This window comes from Mustelus asterias, chromosome 12, assembly GCF_964213995.1.
Source record: "Mustelus asterias chromosome 12, sMusAst1.hap1.1, whole genome shotgun sequence".
Classification (NCBI taxonomy): Eukaryota; Metazoa; Chordata; class Chondrichthyes; order Carcharhiniformes; family Triakidae; genus Mustelus; species Mustelus asterias.
Window position 1 is genome coordinate 21,435,960 of NC_135812.1, and position 22,593 is coordinate 21,458,552.

The 22,593-nt window shown below is 43.6% G+C and overlaps 1 protein-coding gene across 1 annotated transcript in view; it reads left to right on the top strand.

The window, feature by feature from the left end:
• The window catches only part of acaca (acetyl-CoA carboxylase alpha), a 267,266-nt gene that overhangs the window by 191,400 nt on the left and 53,273 nt on the right, over positions 1-22,593 (top strand). Inside the window, exons 45-47 of the mRNA XM_078224912.1 lie at positions 1,996-2,139; positions 3,107-3,227; positions 7,940-8,036. Of these exons, the coding sequence (XP_078081038.1) occupies positions 1,996-2,139; positions 3,107-3,227; positions 7,940-8,036 (362 nt within the window). The remainder of the gene's footprint in view (positions 1-1,995; positions 2,140-3,106; positions 3,228-7,939; positions 8,037-22,593) is intronic.

Below are 22,593 nucleotides of genomic sequence, written 5' to 3' on the forward strand. Positions count from 1 at the left end.
TGCGCTGCTGGTTTTTATTGTGCGGTATATCTCTCCGATGCAGTCGAAATCTCAGCCTGTGTTTTATTGCAGACAGTGTCAGAATGATGTGTTTGGCTTGCAATGATGTGCTTCTCTCCTCATAAAATAAACTGCCCGTGGCACAGAAGTGTTATTACAAATACCTACACGGCCAGGCAGAACGTTGAGTGGCTGATGGCTTGTTGCATCCTTTGGTGTCCACCCCAAGGGTAAATGGACAGAAGAAAGGTGTAGCATTGCTGTGCAGTTCAGGAGTGTTGCAGTCAGAGTATTTGCTGATTAAGTCTTAAGGTGCTGACTGCCCTGGAATCTGGAACCTGATTTACATCTACAGGCACCAGATGTGACTCAACCTTATGCCAACTGAATGATATTGAAAATACTGGTGTAATCACTACACCACGCTGCATAATACCACAATTCCAGGAAGTCCATTGTTCTAACACTGATTCAACAAGCTGATGATTTGATTTTAGAATGATGATTTAGAATGATGTATTGAATATTTGCCTTTAGAAATCCATAACCAAATCGGTCTTTTGTACATTTACACAAGCTTTGTCACTGCACAAAGTTCTCTGAAAAATCTTTTTTGTATAAAGGGATGTGTTTCTGTGGCACGACTGTATTAATGATTATCAGTAAAGCTGTATGCAGCCGTCTTTTTGATGCCTGTTTTTGTTTTTCCCCCTCTTTTTCTTCAAGCTGTTGATATCTGTTAAGCTATTGTTCCAGGTGGACCCTGATATTCCAGTGCTCCACTCTGTGAGCACTGACAGACTGTCATTGAGCCATTCACAGTAAGAAGTTTAACAACACTAGGTTAAAGTCCAACAGGTTTATTTGGTAGCAAAAGCCACACAAGCTTTCGGAGCCTTAAGCATATTGAGCCATTCAACGTATATCAAGCATATTGAGCCATTCAACAGTCCTATTTTGTTTCCGCCTAAAGTCCACTTTTAAACTTCCAGCAACATAGCAACATTTTGCTGGGCCACCAGTAATTCCAGATAATTTCTCTTAACGTTCTCCCAGTCGCAGTCAATTAACTGCACACCGACCAGAATCAGACCTGGGAACTTCCTGCTATGGAGATTTTACCTCTGCGAGGTGTCTGCCTTTAGAAAGCAAAATCCCAATCCCCACCTAACAGAATGGATCATGTTCGAAATCCTCCTGTTTATGCCGAACAACATGGTGACAAAAAATTTGTTCAGACCCCGGCAGAAATTAAAACTAAAGACGCGGGAATCGTTAGCAGGCCTGACAGCACTGTAAGAATAACCAATAGGTTTTTAATTCTGATGACGACCCTATATTTTGTTGAAGGATCTGCATCTGAAAAGTCAACAGCAACATCTATCCTGAATGTTCTATAGTTATGTCAGACTTCCAATTGTTTCTTATTTGTAAGGTTTGCTTGATGCAATGGAATGTCCTTAACCACGTGGGTAAATTTTCTGTGCATTTTCCTTTCTTTTATTTACTCAGGAGTAAAGACAGATGTGATCTTTGCACATGTTTGCCCCCCCCCCCACTTGAACATCCTAGAATTAATATCTACCTGGGATTGCCAATCGAGTGAAGTAGTTTCTTTTTCATTTTTTGCTGAATTGTTAAATTAAAAATTGAAACTTGTCATGTGGAAATTGGCACCCCACAGCAGGGTCAAATGCCAAGATATTTCCTCAAAGTGGTTAATTTTCAAGTTACAGTTTCTTCCAATTTGTTTCAACTCCTTACCACTACTTTCCTTAAAATGTTGAATCCTAATGGCAGTGGGGTCCTTTTCTACATTTTGCTATGAGCCTTTCTGGTGGCAGTCAGCAGAGAATGACATGACCAAACCTTACCAGGGACCTTTCTGGTAGGAAAGACTCAAAGACACAGATTTTTACCTCTGAGCCACCAGAGCAATAGTGGAGCTGATATATTATTTGTTACAACATTGTAACTTTTTTTTTAATTTCCAAGGTACTTGGCCGAGAGGTATATACATCCAACAACCAGCTGGGAGGGGTCCAGATAATGCACAATAATGGTGTGACCCACACGACGGTTTATGACGACTTTGAGGGAGTAGTTATCATCCTTCAATGGCTGTCCTACATGCCAATGGTTTGTATTCTTAATTTGGATATTGATAAAAATGCTTTAACCTTTTAATGCGTTCGTCAGTCATTATTTATGATGACCATTAAGAGAAAATGATAGTAACCTAACTTTTATAGGCATAACTGCTGTTATGAACTTAGCAGACAATAACCCACATTAGTATTTATTTAACAAATAATAGTAAGTACCCTATTTTTAAAATTTGTAGCATGCAATTATTTTTGACAGTTCAACAGCGATATCCCAACCACTCTTTTAACAGACTATCACATTTTTATTTAATAGACAATAAATTGTATTTTTCCATGTCTGACAGATAACAACATGCACTTTTACCTAAAGGACAATAGCTGCACTGTTAGTTACTTAACAAACAATGACCCACATTGCCATAAGACCTGAAAGACAAAACCCTGCATGTTTGTTTAACAGGCTGCTCAACTCAACTAACGTGCACTGTTACATAAATAATAGGCAATAACACACACTGTGCACTCTGCTTAATAGACAACAAACTGCAATATTACATAGTTAATCGAAGGTAAGGGCTTCCCAGGTAGGGGCACCCAGGGAAGGATAGCACCAATAAGAAAACTTGCAAGGAGAATGTAGATGGTGGAGTTTTTTCAAAACTTAATTAAAATAACATTTTTAAGATTTATGACTTTGGGAAGAGGATTTGTTGGGGACAAAAGGGACAAATATTTGTACCATTGTTTGCCCAGGAAATTTCCATTCTTTTGATGGTGCTTTGAGTCTCATACTTTCCAGTGTGGGATCCATTGTGGATGTTACTACTTGCATTTAATGGCAGTCTATAATTCATTCAATCCTTGAAGTTGCATTAATGTTTGCATCTCTTTACCATGCTATAACAATATATTTTTTTTACCAGTTTGTAGATTCAGAATTGAGTTGTTTCTTGCAAATTTGTGCTGATATTGTTTTTCAAATTGTGTTTTAAATATAGAATGTGTCAAGCTCAGTGCCCATTCTCAAGCCCAAGGATCCAATTGACAGAACCATTGAGTTTGTCCCCACAAAAGCTCCCTATGACCCTCGGTGGATGCTTGCTGGACGACCTCACCCAAGTAAGGAATATTTATTTATTAATAAGTAGGCTCACATTAACACTGCAATGAAGTTGCTGTGAAAACCCCTTATTTCTGTTACAGTATGTTATATTGCTGGACAAATTTATTTCTTTCAAGTGGTGAGAAAATCTTGGTTTGAGCAGCCATGGTTGAGGTGATATTAACCTGTACCTTCTGACTTGCAATTATGAGCATCCAATTTCATCTTTAGCTAAAACTGTGCAGCCTGACCTCCCCCATGCCCATTTTTGTATTTTCCCATTTTCTGCCTTCACCTCCTGCAGATATTGGTATGGCCTCTAGTTCTGCAAGGTGACATGATGGTTAGCACTGCTGTCTCACAGTGCCAGGGACCCGGGTTCAGTTCCGGTCTCGGGTCACTGTGGACTTTGCACGTGCCCCTGGGTCTCTGTGGATTTCCACCAGCTGCTCCGATTTCCTCCCACACTCCAAAGATGTGCAGGTTAGGTTGATTGGCCATGCTAAATTGCCCCTTAGTGTCCTGGGGATTGACAGGGTAAATACATAGGGTTACGGGATGGTGCCTGAATGGAGGTGTTGTCAGTGCAGGTTCGATTGGCCAAATGGCTTCCTTCTGCACTGTAGGGATTCTATGAAGATGCTTGCCTTCTATACCACTAAATGGTCATTTATTTACGTTTGGATTTGACAATGAGCATTGGCAGACTCTTGACTGGAGGATCTGTGCTCACTGGACCTCTGCAGATTTTTAGTTTTAGCAGGAGAGCATTAGAATGTGAACAGAAGTGGGAGCTATGGACAATTTTTCCTATTCCTAACTGGGTGCATTGAGGCCAATTGTAGCATTCCTATCACTGATGACAACTCTGACGAGATTAATATCTGGGACTTTGTTGCACTGGTACAGCTGAGGTACTGACAGATTAACAATCTATTCCACAGTTGTCCAAAAAAAGAAAGATATATGGTTGAATTCTGCTAGACTGGGCTTTGTTCCATCTCTGAGAACAATCATTTTGGTTTGCAAAACCCAACCCCATCTAATTCTGTGTTACTGGAATTGTCTACAGTGAGGGCTGCACTTCAACAGTTGTCGTCATTTTTGTGGTAAAGATAAAGTTGCCAAACTCCCAAATGACCATAGACTGCTCCCCTCTTTGAGGGGGAGAGCTGACTGGTGGCGATTTAACTTGAGGATCACCACACCTCAAGCGATTGGCAAGGTTGAGGAGGCAGAGTCTCATGAATAACCTCAACTGGTATGGGAATTGAACCCATGCTGTTGACATCGCTTTGCATCGCTGTCCAGCCAATTGAGCTTTTTGTGGTAGTTCCACAGTGAAAGTTGCTGTGGTTGTGACACGTCGCTTGTGAATGGATTTGTACCTCAATGTCACTAATTGCTGCTAATTATCCTCAGCGGCAAAGGTTTCAATGGATGAATTGGTGACGACACTACTGAGCAATTCTGGTTACACCATACTTGACATGGACCATTCAAATGTCAGTTTTGGGTTGGGACTAATCAGTGGAAAAACAGAAACATGCTAACATTCTGAGCAGCACACTGGGGAAGAGAGGCTGAACAGCTATTTAATAAGCTGTTTCTAGTGCCAACGAGCACTGAGCAGTACCTCTCAATAATGTGACTACACATTATGGATCATGGAATCAGGAAAGATACTGGGAGTTGTAATTTTTTGCTTTATGGACCATTCAGTTGCAATGATCATTTGATTATAGTGGACATTTGAGTTACTGGACAAATCGATCTTTGCAATTCGTTCTACCGTATGTCTTATGTGGAAGTCAAACATCATCACAATGCCTCCTGCTCTAATTTCTTGCAGGATCACAAAGTTGTGGAACTCCCTAATTCATTGTGTCCCTTGTTCTTCCTACAATCTATAGATTGAAGCCTGTATTTAGACTCATCAAATCACTCATTCGCATTGCTTCATTTTTACCCCATCACTCGAACTTGCTCTGCAGGTCTTTGCCCTTCATCCAGATTACTCAATTTTAGAATAATCTATATAAACAGCCAGTGGTGCTATTGTGCCTCAGCAGTTCTTGGTGTATATAATGGACTTTGCATCATGGAATAGCCTGCTGTGCCATCTCTTCAAAGGACTACATTGGTTGCAAACTTCCATCTTCGCTGCCTTTGCAGTCGAAACACCACAAGTTACACATTTAGATGAAGTGAAATATACATTTTCTTCACAGGCCCTCCATAGAAGGCAGCTGAGCACAGTTGGTAAGACTTGGTTTAGCAAATGTCACCTCCAGGACTTGAGCACGTTATCTAGGCTGGTACTTCAGTACTAGGGAAGTGCTGCTATTGTCAGATTAGGTTTTAGCCTAAGACTTGATGCAAAGGTAATGTTTAAAAACAATTCTGGAGGTCAGTAAACTATGGTACACTTCCTTTAATGAACACCACAAAAAATAGATTGACTGGTTCATTCATCTTGTTGCTGTTTGGGGAATCTGCGTGAGTGTAACACAGCAACTATATCAGTCTACATTTCAATAATAGAACTTCAGATTAATTTTACAGGAGGTGCTTGGGACATGTCAGAAAAGCATGGTAAGCTGCCTTAAGGGTGCCTGTTCCCTCTTATTTCTCTATTTGGGTTAAAGAGTTAAGTACTGAGAGAAAGGAATGGTCCAGCTTCACACTATAGACACTTGTTTGAGTATTCATTATGTTGTAGTGAGGTAATTGTTCCTGTCTCCAGAATGCTGCACCAGCAGTGTTTCTAGTGGCTCCAGCTCCTAATTTAGTGAGAGGTTTAAAGAGCAGATGATTCCTGGTGATAAGTTACTTCAGATCTTCCATAGGTTAAAAGTTAAAGTAATTTATTACAGAAGATGGCACTGCAATATTCTTCACATTGACAACAAACACAGGTTTGGAATGTAAAAGGCACCTGACTTCAAGATAATTCCAGGATTGATGGTCACATTATACTGTAGGGTCGAAGTCACATGGATTGAGAAGTAGACTAACAATATGGTAATTACAGTTTTGCTTTTGATTAAAACACTTGCTGAAGTGATTAAGTTAATACTATTGCTTATCTAAGCCTCTGGGGTTTAAATTGCTTTTTGTGCTTTGTTATTTTTCCATGTAACTCCGTTAATTTACTGAACTGTTCCTCTATGCCCCCTTTCAAATTATTTTTCGAACTACTTTTCCAAAACTTCAGTTAACCAGGCAAAGCAGGCACGTGAATTGACACTTATTCTCTGGTTTCTCATGGCTGTGAAGAAATTAGATTTCAAGGACAAAGATAGAGAGATGCAAATTTTAAACACAGTGCAAACCTCATCGGTTAGGTGTGCAGGAAAATGGCAAATTCAGTCTGGAGAAGTGTGAAGGGAGAAATGCATTTAGCGGGGACAGAGATGGCCAAGGAATATACGATAAATGATGGGTTTCTGAGAGGTGTCAAGGAACAGGGGCCTTCAAGTGCAGGCCTACGGATCCCCGAAGGGAGCAGGACAGGTAAACCGCCGCCTTCTCCAGGTCAATTGAAGCTGGGCCACAAATGAAATTCACATCCTATGAAAGAATCAATCTTTTAAAAACAAAGACATATTGGATATTTTCTTTTATTATGAGGCAAATAAAAGCTCAGTGTCTAAAATAGCAGTTAGACAACAATTGGCACATTGCCTACAGTTCTGGTCACTGCACGACAGGAAGGATGTGATCACACGAGAGGATACAAAATAAAGTTGAGGTCGTTGCCAGGAATGGAACATTGTGCCTATGAGGAAATAATGGAGAGGCTGAGGGAAATTTAATTGAGGTGTATAAAATTGAGGGGTCGAGGTAGAGTTCTAAAGTCAACATTACATCAACACTGCAATGAAGTTGCTGTGAAACTCCCCTAGTCACCACACTCTGGCACCTGTTCAGATATTCTGACGGAGAATTTGGCATAGCCAATGCACCTAACCTCATCTTTCGGACTGAGGAAACTAGAGCATCCAGAGGAAACCCATGCAGATGAGAAGAACGTGCAAACTCCACACAGATAGTGACCAGAGCTGGGAATCGAACCCAGGCCCCTGGCGCTGTGAGGCAGCAGTGCTAACCACTGTGCCACCGTACTGAGTGTACAAGAAATAACTATTTCCATTGCTGAGAGGTCAATAACCACAGATTTAAGATGTTTGGTAAAAGGATGAGGAGGTTGTTGAGTAATATTTTCACTCTAAGGGTGATGGAAACCCCGAACTCACTGGCAGAAAAGGCAGTAGAGGCAGAGACTCTTTATTGCTATTTTAAAAAAGCACCCACACTTGAGGTACCTACAGGATTGCAGACCCAGAACTGGAAGGTGCGAGTATGCTGGATAGCTCTATTTTGGCCAGTGTGATAACAATGGGCAGAATAGCCTTCTGTACTGTAAATCTTTGTGTTGCTATCAATGTGTGGTTTCAGCTACAAACCAATCAATATTATTGCAGGGGGGAGCTGCCCCTTTTACTTTGTCCCGACTTAATCTGAGTTTGTTTATTTGGTTTGACCTAAAAAGAGGGCAACTTTGCCAAGGTCCCACGTACTGGCCATCAGCTCAGCCAAGAGACCAGAGAATAGTCCAAGGCAGCTGAGAAAAATTGCTGAACGTGAGGGAAGGGAAAATTTTCTGCCCCAAAAAGTACATTTAAATAAAAATGGCACACATTCAGAACTTCCTTTATTCATGCAGCACAAAAAGGACAATGGCAGAGTGGCTTCTTTGACTATGGATCCTTCATGGAGATCATGCAGCCCTGGGCACAGACGGTGGTGGTGGGAAGAGCCAGGTAAATAATTGGTTACTATTTCTTTTCTTCTTTCATTCTTCCCCCCCCCCCCCCCCCCCTCAGGATGATCAAGGAAATTGGTAAGACCCATTGAGGGAATAATGCCCCTTGTGTTTTTTGATTGTACCACAAACTATCGGCATTCAACCTACAGGGACTGGTTGTAGAGTCACAGATTTGTGTCATTGAAGTGCGAGAGGGAATCTTTTACCATGCTTGTAATAAGTAGTTGTTGTAGTGGGATGCTCAGGTAAATGTGATTGCGTAATGTGAACCTGCTTCTAGAAGTGCGTATTTGAAAACTGAGATTAAAACTGTACGATTGCATCTTTCAGAAAATAAAAATACTGCAGATTCTGGAAATTCTCTTTTATACCAGTAAGATATGACCCAGTTTCAACATAGCCTGTTCTTCTTCTGCCAGTTTTTTCCATTTCCCAGCCATGGTCTTTCTTCAGTGAGATCCAAACAGATTGGGGGAGTTTTGTGGTATACGCCATAATAGCAAGGCTGAATCTTCCACAGAGTCATTTCATATGGAATCTTTATAATCAGCAAAAATCAATTTCATCCCAACCCAAGTTTGAACCCAGATGAATGAGATTTTTTGGAAAAGAAACTTAGTGGTGGAATTAAGACGCACAGTGCAGTTAAAAAGTATGGAAGGAACTATTAAAGAAGTGGTAATAATCAGGGCTCAAAGAAGATGAAGAACAGTACAAAAAAGCGAAAACCAATGCAAAGAGAGTGATTGCTAGAGAAAATTCTTTGGCCATGGAAGAAATATACCAAAGAGGGACAAAAAGATATTTTCAGAATAGCAGCTGCCAGAGATAGGTTAATGCAAAATATGAGAAATGTATATACAATCAAGGATGCAGATGGTGTAACCTTAGTGCAAGAGCATGAAATTCTAGAGAGGTGGGGCCAATACTTTTAATTAGCTTAAGAATGAATAACAACAAAGTCAGAAGAAGCCCTTGCAAATCAAGGAATGACAACTAGCATCAATCTGGAAGAAATCCGAACAGCACTGAAACAAATGGGAAAAACAGCAAAGTAGTAGGACTGAATGAGATACCAACAAGAGCATGGACCTGCCTCAGTGATTATGGGGTCCAGGTTATGAGCAAGCTAATCATACATGTTCTCATGAGAGAGCAAAATCCCAAGAGCGTCGAGACACACCATTTGGGTACTATTATTCACAGCAAAGGGAGACATTCAAGATTGCAAGAACTTCCGGGGAGTTCAACTCTCCCCCCCACCCCCATGTATCTTCAATACATGAGAGAGGGTCATTGACCAGAGATTGAAGGAAAATACGGTCATACAAGAAGGCCTGTTCAGATTCATGTCCAGAAAAAGAACCACATATGCCATTTTTTTTATTTTGAGACAAGTGGTGGAGAAATATTGGGAAGGACAACGCAACATGAAGAATATATTTATCGATTTAGAGAAGGCCAATGAGTTGCTGCCTCAAGAGTAAGTCTGGGGATGTGCCAGATTTGGAGTCCTGGAGAAGTATGTACAACTTTACAGGACATGCACAGGAGTACCAGGCAGATAGTAAAAAGCAGTGTGAAAAGAGTGAGTCCGAAAGGTAAAGCTGAATTAGAACATGGATTGACACTGAGCCTCTTCCTCTTCCTTGTGGTCGTGAATATTCTAACCAAGCAAGTGAGATGTGAAGTGCCATGGTCAACTTGGAGCAGTTGTTTTCTACTTTGGAGAGATTACCTGTAGCCTTTTGTTGTCAAATAACACCACACTACTCCTTCACAATCTCCCCAAGGCAGCCAGCAGCAGCTCTCCGTGTGTGCCCCTGCAATTTCAGTCTGGAAGTGCAATTTTCTGCACTGAAATTGCATGGTGCATTATTAGGAAATGGCAAGTTACGGTGTTAATGAAATTCTTCTGTCTGTTATTTTTCAAAGGTATTAACTTAAACTTCTATAGAAGAAGGCCAATCGGCCCATTGTATCTGTGTTGTTTCTCTGAAAGAGTTACCAGTTAGTCCTGCTCTCCTCTTTCCCTATATCCTACCCTTTTCTTTTTAAGTAGAGATTCAACTCCATTTTACAAGCTACTATTTAACATTGAAACATAGTCACTCTATGACTCTATAGAGGGATATGGGCCAAATGCGGGCAATTGGGATGAGCTTAGGGGTTTTTAAAAAAAAAGGGCGGTATGGACAAGTTGGGCCGAAGGGCCTGTTTCCATGCTGTGAACATAGAACAGTACAGCACAGAACAGGCCCTTCGGCCCATGATGTTGTGCCGAGGTTGTAAACCTCTGACTCATAGAAACTAGAAGCAGGCATAGACCATTCAGCCCTTCAAGCCTGCTCCGCCATTCATTTTGATCATGGCTGATTATTGAATTCAATATCCTGACTCCTCCCCCCCCAGACCCCCCCCCCCCCCCCCCTTCCTCCATATCTCTTGATCCCTTTAGCCCCTAGAGCTGTATCTAATTTCTTCTTGAAATCACACAACATTTTGGCCTCAACTACATTCTGTGGTAGTGAATTTCACACATTCACCACCCTCTGGGTGAAGAAATTTCTCTTCAACTCAGTTCTAAAAGGTTCACACCTTATCCTCAAACTATGACCCCTAGTTCTGGACTCCCTCACCATGGGGAACATTCTTTCTGAATCACCGTTAGAATTTTATAGGTTTCTATGAGATCCCCTATCGCTCTTCTAAACTCCAGTGAATATAATCCTAACCGATTTAGACTCTCCTCATGTGGCACATCTGCCATCCCAGGAATCAACCTGGTAAACCTTCAGTGTACTCCCTCTGTAACAAGGACATCCTTCCTCCGATAAGGACACCAAAACTGCGCACACTACTCCAGATGTGGCCTCACCAATGCCCTATACAATTGCAGCAAAACATCTCTAACCCTGTACTGAAATCCCCTCGCTATGAAGGCCAACATACCATTTGCCTTCTTTACTGCGGGCTGTACGGCGCACGCGCTTTCAGCAACTGATGCACAAGGACTCCAAGGTCTCGCTGAGTATCCACCTCTCTCAATTTATACCCATTCAAGTAATAACCTGTCTTCCTATTACTGCTGCCAAAGTGGATAACCTCACATTTTATCCACATTATACTGCAGCTGCCATGTGTATGCCACACACTCAGCCTGTCCAAATCACATTTTAATCCGTTTCAACTACATTTTCAGATCATAACTTGCTGAGTAAAATGATTTCCCTTCATAGCTCCCCATGACTTTTTTTGCCAGGTATCTTAAATCTTTGCCCTTTGCTTAGTGATTTCCAACAGTACGGCACAGTGGTTAGCTTTGCTGCCTCACAGTGCCAGAGACCCTGATTCGATTCCAGTTTTGGGTTACTGTGTGGAGTCTGCACGTTCTCTCTGTCTGCGTAGGTTTCCTCCCACAGTCCAAAGGTGTGCAGGTTAGGTTGATTGGCCATGCTAAATTGCCCCTCAATGTCCAAAGTTGTGTGGGTTGGGGGGATTAGTATGATCAATGTGTGGAGGTTAGGGCAGAGGGGTGGGACAAGATAAGATGCTCTTTCGGAGAGTAGTTGCAGACTTAACGGGCCACATAGAATCTCTACAGTGCAGAAAGAGGCTATGATTCTAACAAATGGTAAAAGTTTTCCCACATCTACTTGATAAAAACTCCTCATTATTTTGCACACCTCTGTTTAATCTCCTTCAATCTTCTGTGCTCAAAGGAGAGTAATCCAAGCCATTTTAGTCTCTCCAGATAACTGAAACTCCTTAAAATAGCAGACAAAAGGATTTTGTACACATCTGTTGATGAGTTTGTTACTAATATCACTCCTGTGTAGATGTTTTCAGAATAAGATACTGGAGAAGGCAAAATGAAAATCTGTAAATCCTTGAAATCGTAAATAAAAACTGGAAACCTACAACTGTGCAAATCAGCATCTGAAAGAGAAAGCTGGGTTAACAGTTTGGCAGCGTTTTACAGCCCCACCATGCTGGGGGCAGAGCTGTAAATTGTGACGAGCCATTCCAATGTCCATTGACAAATTCAGCCCTTTGTGTGTGTGATCATTCATTAGAACTGGTCTCCCTCAGCCAGAAAAAGTGGTGCCAGCCCTCCTCCTGGCTGCACCCACTTGTATAGGTGACCTTCACATACACCAGGGAGAGGTGCACCACAGTGAACATTGAGACTGTTGTCTCTGTTGTAAAAGGACAGTGACACAGCAGACTCTTGTAATCCCCTTCTTTTCCCATTCCATCTTAATAAATGGATACTTACTCATCGTCCTCTTCCCTCTGACCACCCCCAACTATTAGCAATTAATTCTTGTCTCTTTTGGCTGACACTCTTCCAGAGGCAGTTAAATGGCTGCCCTTTGGTTTGTCATGATGAAATGATGGCAATTACTCGGATGTTTTCAATGACACAGCACTCTGCAATGCTTTAAGTGTCCAACGCCAGCATCTCCACATCATTAAGTGGATGAGGCAACGCTAAAACGTACAGAAATGGGAAGAGGAACAAAACAGCTTTAAGCACTTGCAGCTTTTATTTTCTGCTAAGAAAGGTGACTATTGTCTGTTGTGGGGAAGCAAGGCTGATCTTAAATGCACCATGCAATTTAAGCAGTGTCCAAAGCACCTATTTGCTTCTGAGAGAGATTCAAATGCAAAGTACCAAGTATTAAGTGAAAAAAATTGAAAACCAACCGAGACATAGCCACTTGAGAGAACTCTAATTCAGGTTGTAGGGAATGAGCCCTCCTGATAGCTGTGCTTTTAGTTTGTATTCGTATGTAATAATAATTTGCTCATGGAAGATATACTAGGTGGTATGGACAAGTTGGGCCGAAGACCCTGTTTCCATGCTGTAAGCCTCTATGACTCCATCATACGCCTGCTCCCGGCCTGTTTTGCCATTGCTTTTTAACGATCTAGATATGTAATTATTCTGACCTTTTCAGTACTTTTAACATAAGTTTGTTCTAATCTGTCACAGTAGAATGGTAGAAATCAAAAGTTAGAATTTTGCAAGTGAATGGCAAGTATATTCATAACCCATGGCAAAGGGGCTTCAACAAGTGCCATGCTGTCTTAAAATTTTGCAGACTGTAATCCAAGGAACAACACTCAGTGATGCATTCTGTGTGTGGATTTAATTAATAGTAAATTTGCAGCAGGGAACATCGGCCGCATAAGGCAAAAACCACTGGGGAATGCAAACTGGAGCAATCCATATCACTAGCAAGTTCTCAAAAAAAAGTATGGTGATTTCTGCACAACTTTCCTCGAGTCAGTCAGTCCCTGCACAGCCATATAAAGGGCAGGACATAGAGCCCACACTCTCCGTCCGTGGTCACCGCAGCATTGTGTTCTGATCAGGGCGCCCTATAAAAATGGCGCCCCGATCTTGGTGCAACTGGACTTGCCTCTAAAGTGTCCCGCCTCACCAGATTGAAATCATAGAAACCCTACAGTGTAGAAGGAGGCCATTCGGCCCATCGAGTCTGCACCGACCACAATCCCACCCAGGACCTACCCCCACATATTTACCCGCTAATCCCTCTAACCTACGCATCTTAGGATTCTAAGGGTCAATTTTTAACCTGGCCAATCAACCTAACCTGCACATCTTTGGACTGTGGGAGGAAACCGGAGCACCCGGAGGAAACCCACGCAGACACGAGGAGAATGTGCAAACTCCACACAGACAGTGACCCGAGCCGGGAATCGAACCCGGGACCCTGGAGCTGTGAAGCAGCAGTGCTAACCACTGCGCTATGCGGCTCAAAATCTGGAGAGAGAACTGGTTAGTGGCGTTGGAGAGCTTCACACCAGTTTGCTTGCCAGAACTGACACTTTGCCAAAATATGGTAAGATGACCCCCAAAAAAATCAGATTGTTGTCACCGAGTCATAGGCCGGAATTTTACGAGAACAATTCTAAGTGCCCAGCTAGCATGAAAATGGGAGAGTTGCAGATCCCTTTTTTGTTTGGGTGATTTTTTTTTTTAACACCCAGTCTTGTGCACATAGTGCATGAAAAAATAGGCTAGACTGTTTCTAGCTACTACAGTCAGTGGGCGGGGCTTAATTCAGCCAGCCAGCAACAGAGGGAGTTATTGCGTGTATGCAAACCTCTGATGCTGCACATGTGCAAAGTAGAGGCCTGAGAGAGAGAGAGAACTGTCAGACTTCTGCTGCTGGAGCCAACAGCAGCAGAAACCTGACACAGTCTCTCTTCCCCACCCCGCGGTCGATCGTGAGCCCCATGCCCCACTCCGCCCGAAAATGTAGTCCTGCCACCCAGACTGATCGCGCAGCCTCCTCTCCCCCCCCCCCCACCCCCCCCCAACCTCCCTTCCCCAACCTCCCTTCCCCAACCTCCCTTCCCCAACCTCCCTTCCCCAACCTCCCTTCCCCAACCTCCCTTCCCCAACCTCCCTTCCCCAACCTCCCTTCCCCAACCTCCCTTCCCCAACCTCCCTTCCCCAACCTCCCTTCCCCAACCTCCCTTCCCCAACCTCCCTTCCCCAACCTCCCTTCCCCAACCTCCCTTCCCCAACCTCCCTTCCCCAACCTCCCTTCCCCAACCTCCCTTCCCCAACCTCCCTTCCCCAACCTCCCTTCCCCAACCTCCCTTCCCCAACCTCCCTTCCCCAACCTCCCTTCCCCAACCTCCCTTCCCCAACCTCCCTTCCCCAACCTCCCTTCCCCAACCTCCCTTCCCCAACCTCCCTTCCCCAACCTCCCTTCCCCAACCTCCCTTCCCCAACCTCCCTTAAGACCATAAGACATAGGAGCGGAAGTAAGGCCATTCGGCCCATCGAGTCCACTCCACCATTCAATCATGGTTGATTTCAACTCCATTTACCCCGCTCTCTCCCCATAGCCCTTAATTCCTCGAGAAATCAAGAATTTATCAATTTCTGTCTTGAAGACGCTCAACGTCTCGGCCTCCACAGCCCTCTGTGGCAATGAATTCCACAGACCCACCACTCTCTGGCTGAAGAAATTTCTCCTCATCTCTGTTCTAAAGTGACTCCCTTTTATTCTAAGGCTGTGCCCCCGCGTCCTAGTCTCCCCTGTTAATGGAAACAACTTCCCTACGTCCATCCTATCTAAGCCGTTCATTATCTTGTAAGTTTCTATCAGATCTCCCCTCAACCTCCTAAACTCCAATGAATATAATCCCACGATCTTCAGACGTTCATCGTATGTCAGGCCTACCATTCCTGGGATCATCCGTGTGAATCTCCGCTGGACCCGCTCCAGTGCCAGTATGTCCTTCCTGAGGTGTGGGGCCCAAAATTGCTCACAGTACTCCAAATGGGGCCTAACCAGTGCTTTATAAAGCCTCAGAAGTACATCCCTGCTTTTGTATTCCAAGCCTCTTGAGATAAATGACAACATTACATTTGCTTTCTTAATTACGGACTCAACCTGCAAGTTTACCTTTAGAGAATCCTGGACTAGGACTCCCAAGTCCCTTTGCACTTTAGCATTATGAATTTTGTCACCGTTTAGAAAATAGTCCATGCCTCTATTCTTTTTTCCAAAGTGTACGACCTCGCACTTGCCCACGTTGAATTTCATCAGCCACTTCTTGGACCACTCTCCTAAACTGTCTAAATCTTTCTGCAGCCTCCCCACCTCCTCAATACTACCTGCCCCTCCACCTATCTTTGTATCATCGGCAAACTTGGCCAGAATGCTCCCAGTCCCGTCATCTAGATCGTTAATATATAAAGAGAACAGCTGTGGCCCCAACACTGAACCCTGCGGGACACCACTTGTCACCGGTTGCCATTCTGAGAAAGAACCTTTTATCCCAACTCTCTGCCTTCTGTCTGACAGCCAATCGTCAATCCATGTTAGTACCTTGCCTCGAATACCATGGGCCCTTATTTTACTCAGCAGTCTCCCGTGAGGCACCTTGTCAAAGGCCTTTTGGAAGTCAAGATAGATAACATCCATTGGCTCTCCTTGGTCTAACCTATTTGTTATCTCTTCAAAGAACTCTAACAGGTTTGTCAGGCACGACCTCCCCTTACTAAATCCATGCTGACTTGTCTTAATCCGACCCTGCACTTCCAAGAATTTAGAAATCTCATCCTTAACGATGGATTCTAGAATTTTGCCAACAACTGAGGTTAGGCTAATTGGCCTATAATTTTCCATCTTTTTTCTTGTTCCCTTCTTGAACAGTGGGGTTACAACAGCGATTTTCCAATCCTCTGGGACTTTCCCTGACTCCAGTGACTTTTGAAAGATCATAACTAACGCCTCCACTATTTCTTCAGCTATCTCCTTTAGAACTCTAGGATGTAGCCCATCTGGGCCCGGAGATTTATCAATTTTCAGACCTTTTAGTTTCTCTAGCACTTTCTCCTTTGTGATGGCAACCATATTCAACTCTGCCCCCTGACTTTCCTGAATTGTTGGGATATTACTCATGTCTTCTACTGTGAAGACTGACGCAAAGTACTTATTAAGTTCCTCAGCTATTTCCTTGTCTCCCATCACTAGATTACCAGCGTCATTTTGGAGCGGCCCAATGTCTACTTTTGCCTCCCGTTTGTTTTTAATGTATTTAAAGAAACTTTTACTATCATTCCTAATGTTACTGGCTAGCCTACCTTCATATTTGATCCTCTCCTTCCTTATTTCTCTCTTTGTTATCCTCTGTTTGTTTTTATAGCCTTCCCAATCTTCTGACTTCCCACTACTCTTTGCCACATTATAGGCTCTCTCTTTTGCCTTGATGCATTCCCTGACTTCCTTTGTCAGCCATGGCTGCCTAATCCCCCCTCTGATAACCTTTCTTTTGTTTGGGATGAACCTCTGCACTGTGTCCTCAATTACTCCCAGAAACTCCTGCCATTGCTGTTCTACTGTCTTTCCCATTAGGCTCTGCTTCCAGTCGATTTTTGTCAGTTCCTCCCTCATGCGCCTGTAATTACCTTTATTTAACTGTAGAACCTTCACATCTGATTCTGCCTTCCTTCTTTCAAATTGCAGACTGAATTCTACCATATTATGATCACTGCTTCCTAAGTGTTCCCTTACTTTAAGATCTTTTATCACGTCTGGCTCATTACATAACACTAAGTCCAGAATAGCCTGTTCCCTCGTGGGCTCCATCACAAGCTGTTCCAAAAAGCCATCCTGTAAACATTCAATGAGTTCCCTTCCCCAACCTCCCTTCCCCAACCTCCCTTCCCCAACCTCCCTTCCCCAACCTCCCTTCCCCAACCTCCCTTCCCCAACCTCCCTTCCCCAACCTCCCTTCCCCAACCTCCCTTCCCCAACCTCCCTTCCCCAACCTCCCTTCCCCAACCTCCCTTCCCCAACCTCCCTTCCCCAACCTCCCTTCCCCAACCTCCCTTCCCCAACCTCCCTTCCCCAACCTCCCTTCCCCAACCTCCCTTCCCCAACCTCCCTTCCCCAACCTCCCTTCCCCAACCTCCCTTCCCCAACCTCCCTTCCCCAACCTCCCTTCCCCAACCTCCCTTCCCCAACCTCCCTTCCCCAACCTCCCTTCCCCAACCTCCCTTCCCCAACCTCCCTTCCCCAACCTCCCTTCCCCAACCTCCCTTCCCCAACCTCCCTTCCCCAACCTCCCTTCCCCAACCTCCCTTCCCCAACCTCCCTTCCCCAACCTCCCTTCCCCAACCTCCCTTCCCCAACCTCCCTTCCCCAACCTCCCTTCCCCAACCAATCTGATGCAGAGTGCCAGCAGCCTCCCTCCCTCCCTCCCTGATTGGGCCACCCCAGCATGGCCCCACCCCCGTAGCCCCATTGCTAAGACACCCAGTGGACACCCACTGCTCAAGGGGCACCCCTTGCTTGCCCCCCCCCCCCCCCCCAGGGGGGCTTCAGTGGCTCCAGTTCTACTGGCAAGGGCAACACGACTGTTCCTCGTTTATGGTGAGCAAGTGTTTTCCTTGCCAGAGAGAACCTCTCCTGGCGAGGCCATAAAGGCAAGTGAGTGCAGACGATTGAGCACCAAGCTCACTAAACAGATGCAAATGAAAATTCAAATGAATTTGTACCATTCAGCCTCTTGCCAGAAATAGGCAGAGGCTGACCTTGCCAGAAATCCAGTTTTGGTAAATTTGCGAGAGCTGAGAAATCAGGCATGAGCTCACTCCGCCCATCGATGGGTGGAACGAGCCGGTAAAATTCCACCCATAGTGTAATATTAACATAATCAGCAGGCAAAGATGGGTGCTAAGTACCTAAATCGAGCATGGGATAAATGCAAGCACACAGAATACAGGTGCAAAGGAGAGACGGATACAAAGGCAGCAACACCTGGCTTGAGAGACACCACTACTGCTCCTGTAATATTTCAGGATTCTTTTTTTCTCTACCATAACATTTGCTTTAAATGTGGTCAATGCACAGAAAATTGCTGTTGGGATTCTTTCCCAACTCAGTAAGGTAATTGAGCACAGCATCAAAAACCACTTCCCCTCGGTCATGTTATCTCTTCTTCCAATTTCTTTCCCCCAAGTCTTTTGAAAGGGCTGTTTCATCCTGGATCTGGTTTCACAGGCAACACCATCCTCCTACGCCAAGCCCATGCCCAATGTTGCACTCACCCAATGCCCACATGTGGACTTTCATCCAGGAATCACTGAACAGCAATCGGAAGTGGAGTCCTTGCTTATATCCTGTCGTCCCCTTGCCAGCCAAGTCTGTTCAGACCAATTCTATAACACCGCCAGCGCTACAGCTGAGATTAGTTGTATCCCAAGATATGAACCTGGCACTTTCCCATTGTGAACAGATGAGTACCACACACACTGTGCATTTACCCACCAAGCTAGTGAACAAACTCAGTCAAACATACAAGGCAGACCAGCTGCAAATTTTGTGTCCAGTTGATCTCTTTGCATAAAACAGAGCTTTGCTGAATATATATGACACAGTATTTATTATACATTTTTTGTCTGCGTGAATAAATCTGTAGGTGTAGAACAAAGACTTGAATTGATTTCTCAGTGCACTGTAACGAGGGATTTCTGTCCATTGTCTGGTTTGGAACATTGTTTTGAATGATTGCCAGAATCGTGTCAAATGCTTTTTTTTTACAGGATCATTTTGGCAATTTTATGTAGAGAATACCCCGTTGCTGTCGAGTGGTTTGATATTTGCACAAAAGAAAGTGAATACATTACACATGAGTGACCAAGTCAGGAGTGCCGTGTCCAGTCAGGACCTTGAGGTGTATCAATATCCCATCATACCGGCGCCTGTGGAGAGCCTATCTCGCTCAGTAAATAACCTAGTAACCAGAGGCTGTACTGTTCATGCAGTGACAGGGACTTGAATAAGGGCTGCACTTCTACCTGCATAAAAGATTTTTGTTTGTGAATGCTTCTCAAATTTAAGTTTTAAATGATGGTGACTGACTTCTTTGGGCAGTACCTAAAATGCTTTAAAGTTGTGTGCTCCATTGTGGTGAGGCTATGTGGAGGCTGATATTGAGTTACAGAATCACTTTTATTGCATTAATATTTTTTTCCCTCTGTTCCTGCTCTTGTAACCTGTCACCTGTATACACCTTCATTATTCTGCTCTCTTAACCAGCTTTTTGCCATCTGTATTACAGAATGGTTTTAGTAGAAATTCCGCAGTAATGTAATAACTGGTACTGTGAAATTTACCTTGTTTTACATTTGATTTATTATTGTCACATGTATTAGTATACATTGAAAAGTATTGTTTCTTGTGTGTCATACAGACAAAGCATACCGTTCATAGAGCAGGAAAGGAGAGAGTGCAGAATGTAGTGTTAAAGTCATAGCTAGGGTGTAGAGAAAGATCAACTTAATACGAGGTAAGTCCATTCAAAAGTCTGAATGCTCCTACCTCGTATTAAGTTGATTTCTCTCTACACCCTAGCTTATGTGGTAGATGGCACTGCACCAGCAGAAACTTAGAATTGCACTGCTACTCTTTAGAGTGCCTTGTGGGATTTTGCACATTAAAGCTGCTATATAAATGTAAGTTGTTGCAAAGTAGTTACAAGAGAAAAACATGCAATTCAGCCCAACTGGCTGATGCTGCTGTTTATGCTTTACACCACCCACCCCTTTTCATCTAACATTATCTCCATATCCTTCCGCTCCTTTCTTCCCCAAGTGTTTATCTAGATTCCCCTTAAATGCATCTTTATGATCTGCCTCAGCCATTCCATGTGATAGCAAGTTCCACATCCAAATCATTCATTGGATACATGGGTTTCTCCAGAATTTCCTATTTTTATTAATAACTATCTGATATTTATGACCTCCCCCCGCCCCCAACTCCCCATGGTTTTAGTCTCCCCATACATCCCTCAGTCAAACCCCTTCAGAATTTTGAAGTCAATTCTCGGCCTTCTCTTTTATAGAGAAAAGAGCTCCAGCCTATTCAATCTTTCCTGGTAACCATAACACCTCAGTTCTGTCATCCCTGGAAATCAGTATTGCACGTTCAATTTCAGGATTTCTATATTTGCGCTAAATCCTGAAGCTGTGATTATTGTAATATGCCTTTAAGGATATCAGCTTGCCATCACTAAAAGGGAAGTGTGTCATGTGATCCTGTCTTAGTTTCTCTCTTGCTTCTGAGTGGAGCACCCAAACAAGCTCTGCTGCTGCAGCTGTCTTCAAGATTTCTGCCCAAGTATAACTGTTCCTGAGCCCAGTCTAAATAAGTAAACCCATAACATATTGATTTTAATTATTTGAGTGTTGCCTTTATATCACTATAAGAAAACAGCATAGTGCTCAACAGTGGGATAACAAACTGGCAGCAAGATTTAAGTACAGGTACGGCATAATGAACAGCCTTGGATCATGCTGCATGGCATGAGACGTCACTCGACATTGTGGTCAAACTGCAGTCACCGCTTTGAAATTGCAGCGTGGTGACTGCATAGAAAAGCTTTGAAAAGACTGTGGCAGGATAATGCTCTAATAAAGAGATGGTAAGTTGACGGATCCCTCGTGGTGAAATTGCAGTGCACAACCCATTAGTTCAGTCAGTGGGATAGCGCGTGAAGAGGGCTAGCACTGGGTTAGCACAAGTTGGAAAAGGCGAGTGGCCAGGGTATGTGCTGGATCAATAGCCAACAACGGCGAGTCAAACAAAAAATGAGTAGTAAAAAATTGCACCAGAGAAGGTTGCGATAATAATGGGTGGTTTCGGGAGTTACTGAACAATAAAATGAACAAAAAAGGCAAAGACGCCATTTCTCCGTGGTGCATTCCTGCCACAACTCATCTTTGTGGATGGAGATCCGGAACAGTAGGCACAATAGTTACAGCGACACTCATCCCAGGTACACAAGAAGAAGAAAGGTCAAAGGGATAGCATCAGAATGTCCATACAATTCCCCAGTTTGAATTGGAATGCAGCTGACCTAACATCCAAATTCAAAATGTTTAACAAAGTACAGAGATTTCTTGATTCAGGTGTGCATGTTCAGATGAACAAGCTATAAAAATTTGCCCAGCGATTGGGAAAGAATATGTCAGGATTGATGGCAGAAGAGCTAAAGAATCCCCAAGCATTATGGACTACACTGGAAGACTGGGTCAAAATCGGGTTCAAACTCTGTTATCATCAAGTTCCTGCCTTTTTGACAACATCCTGCAGGATCCATAGACAGTTTTGTCAGCAGATGCAGCGAAAACATTGCGTGCTGTGATTTTTCAAACAGAGGGCAAGCAGACAGAATTGTTGAGTTGGTGTTCACATCCACTCCCATGGAAGAATGTCAGAAAGATCTTCTACACACGTCCAAAACATACAGCATCAAAGAGCTTCTCCGGAATGGACACAAGTACGAAGTGATCCTCTCTGGGCCTAAGCACAACCCTGATTTTTAATACATTTACTCGAACACACAAACCTAGCAACCTAGTTGGAGGTGTGGCCTTCTGCATGCACCAAGGAAATGCCCAGCTTTTCATCAATTCTGCGAGGCATTTGGCAGCAAAGGCCATTGACAGTGTACTAGAGTAAAGGCTAATGCAGCTACATAGAGCCATGCACTGATCCTAGAAGACTGTACACAGTGGGTAGATTCAGGTAGTAAGAATGACCATCCAGTATTCGATCAGAAACATATACATGACGTGATGATGTGCACAATGAGACATGTTGCACACCATCAATCTCATGGTAAAAAATTAAATCCCATCATGCTGTCCAATATGTTTGATTAGAATTACCTATCCTAAGAAAGTTGGCAACTATTCGTTATTGCCCAGGATTGACGCGAGCAAAAGTCAATATGCTACCTCTGCAGGCTCTAAATGAAGTGTATCCACAGGCGTGGAGGGCCATGGTAAAACCTACTATGACACAATGTTTGGCCTACGACAGTTCACTAATTCCATTAGCAGGCTCCATAGTCCTGGAGTGCAAGTACAATCAACATTCAGGGTGGTCACAAGCTCTACATCCTGAAAAGGAGAGGCCCAGTGATGTTTGTCTACTAGCATGGCATCACTTCATACAATAACAATCCATGAAATCTGTCAGACCTCACAA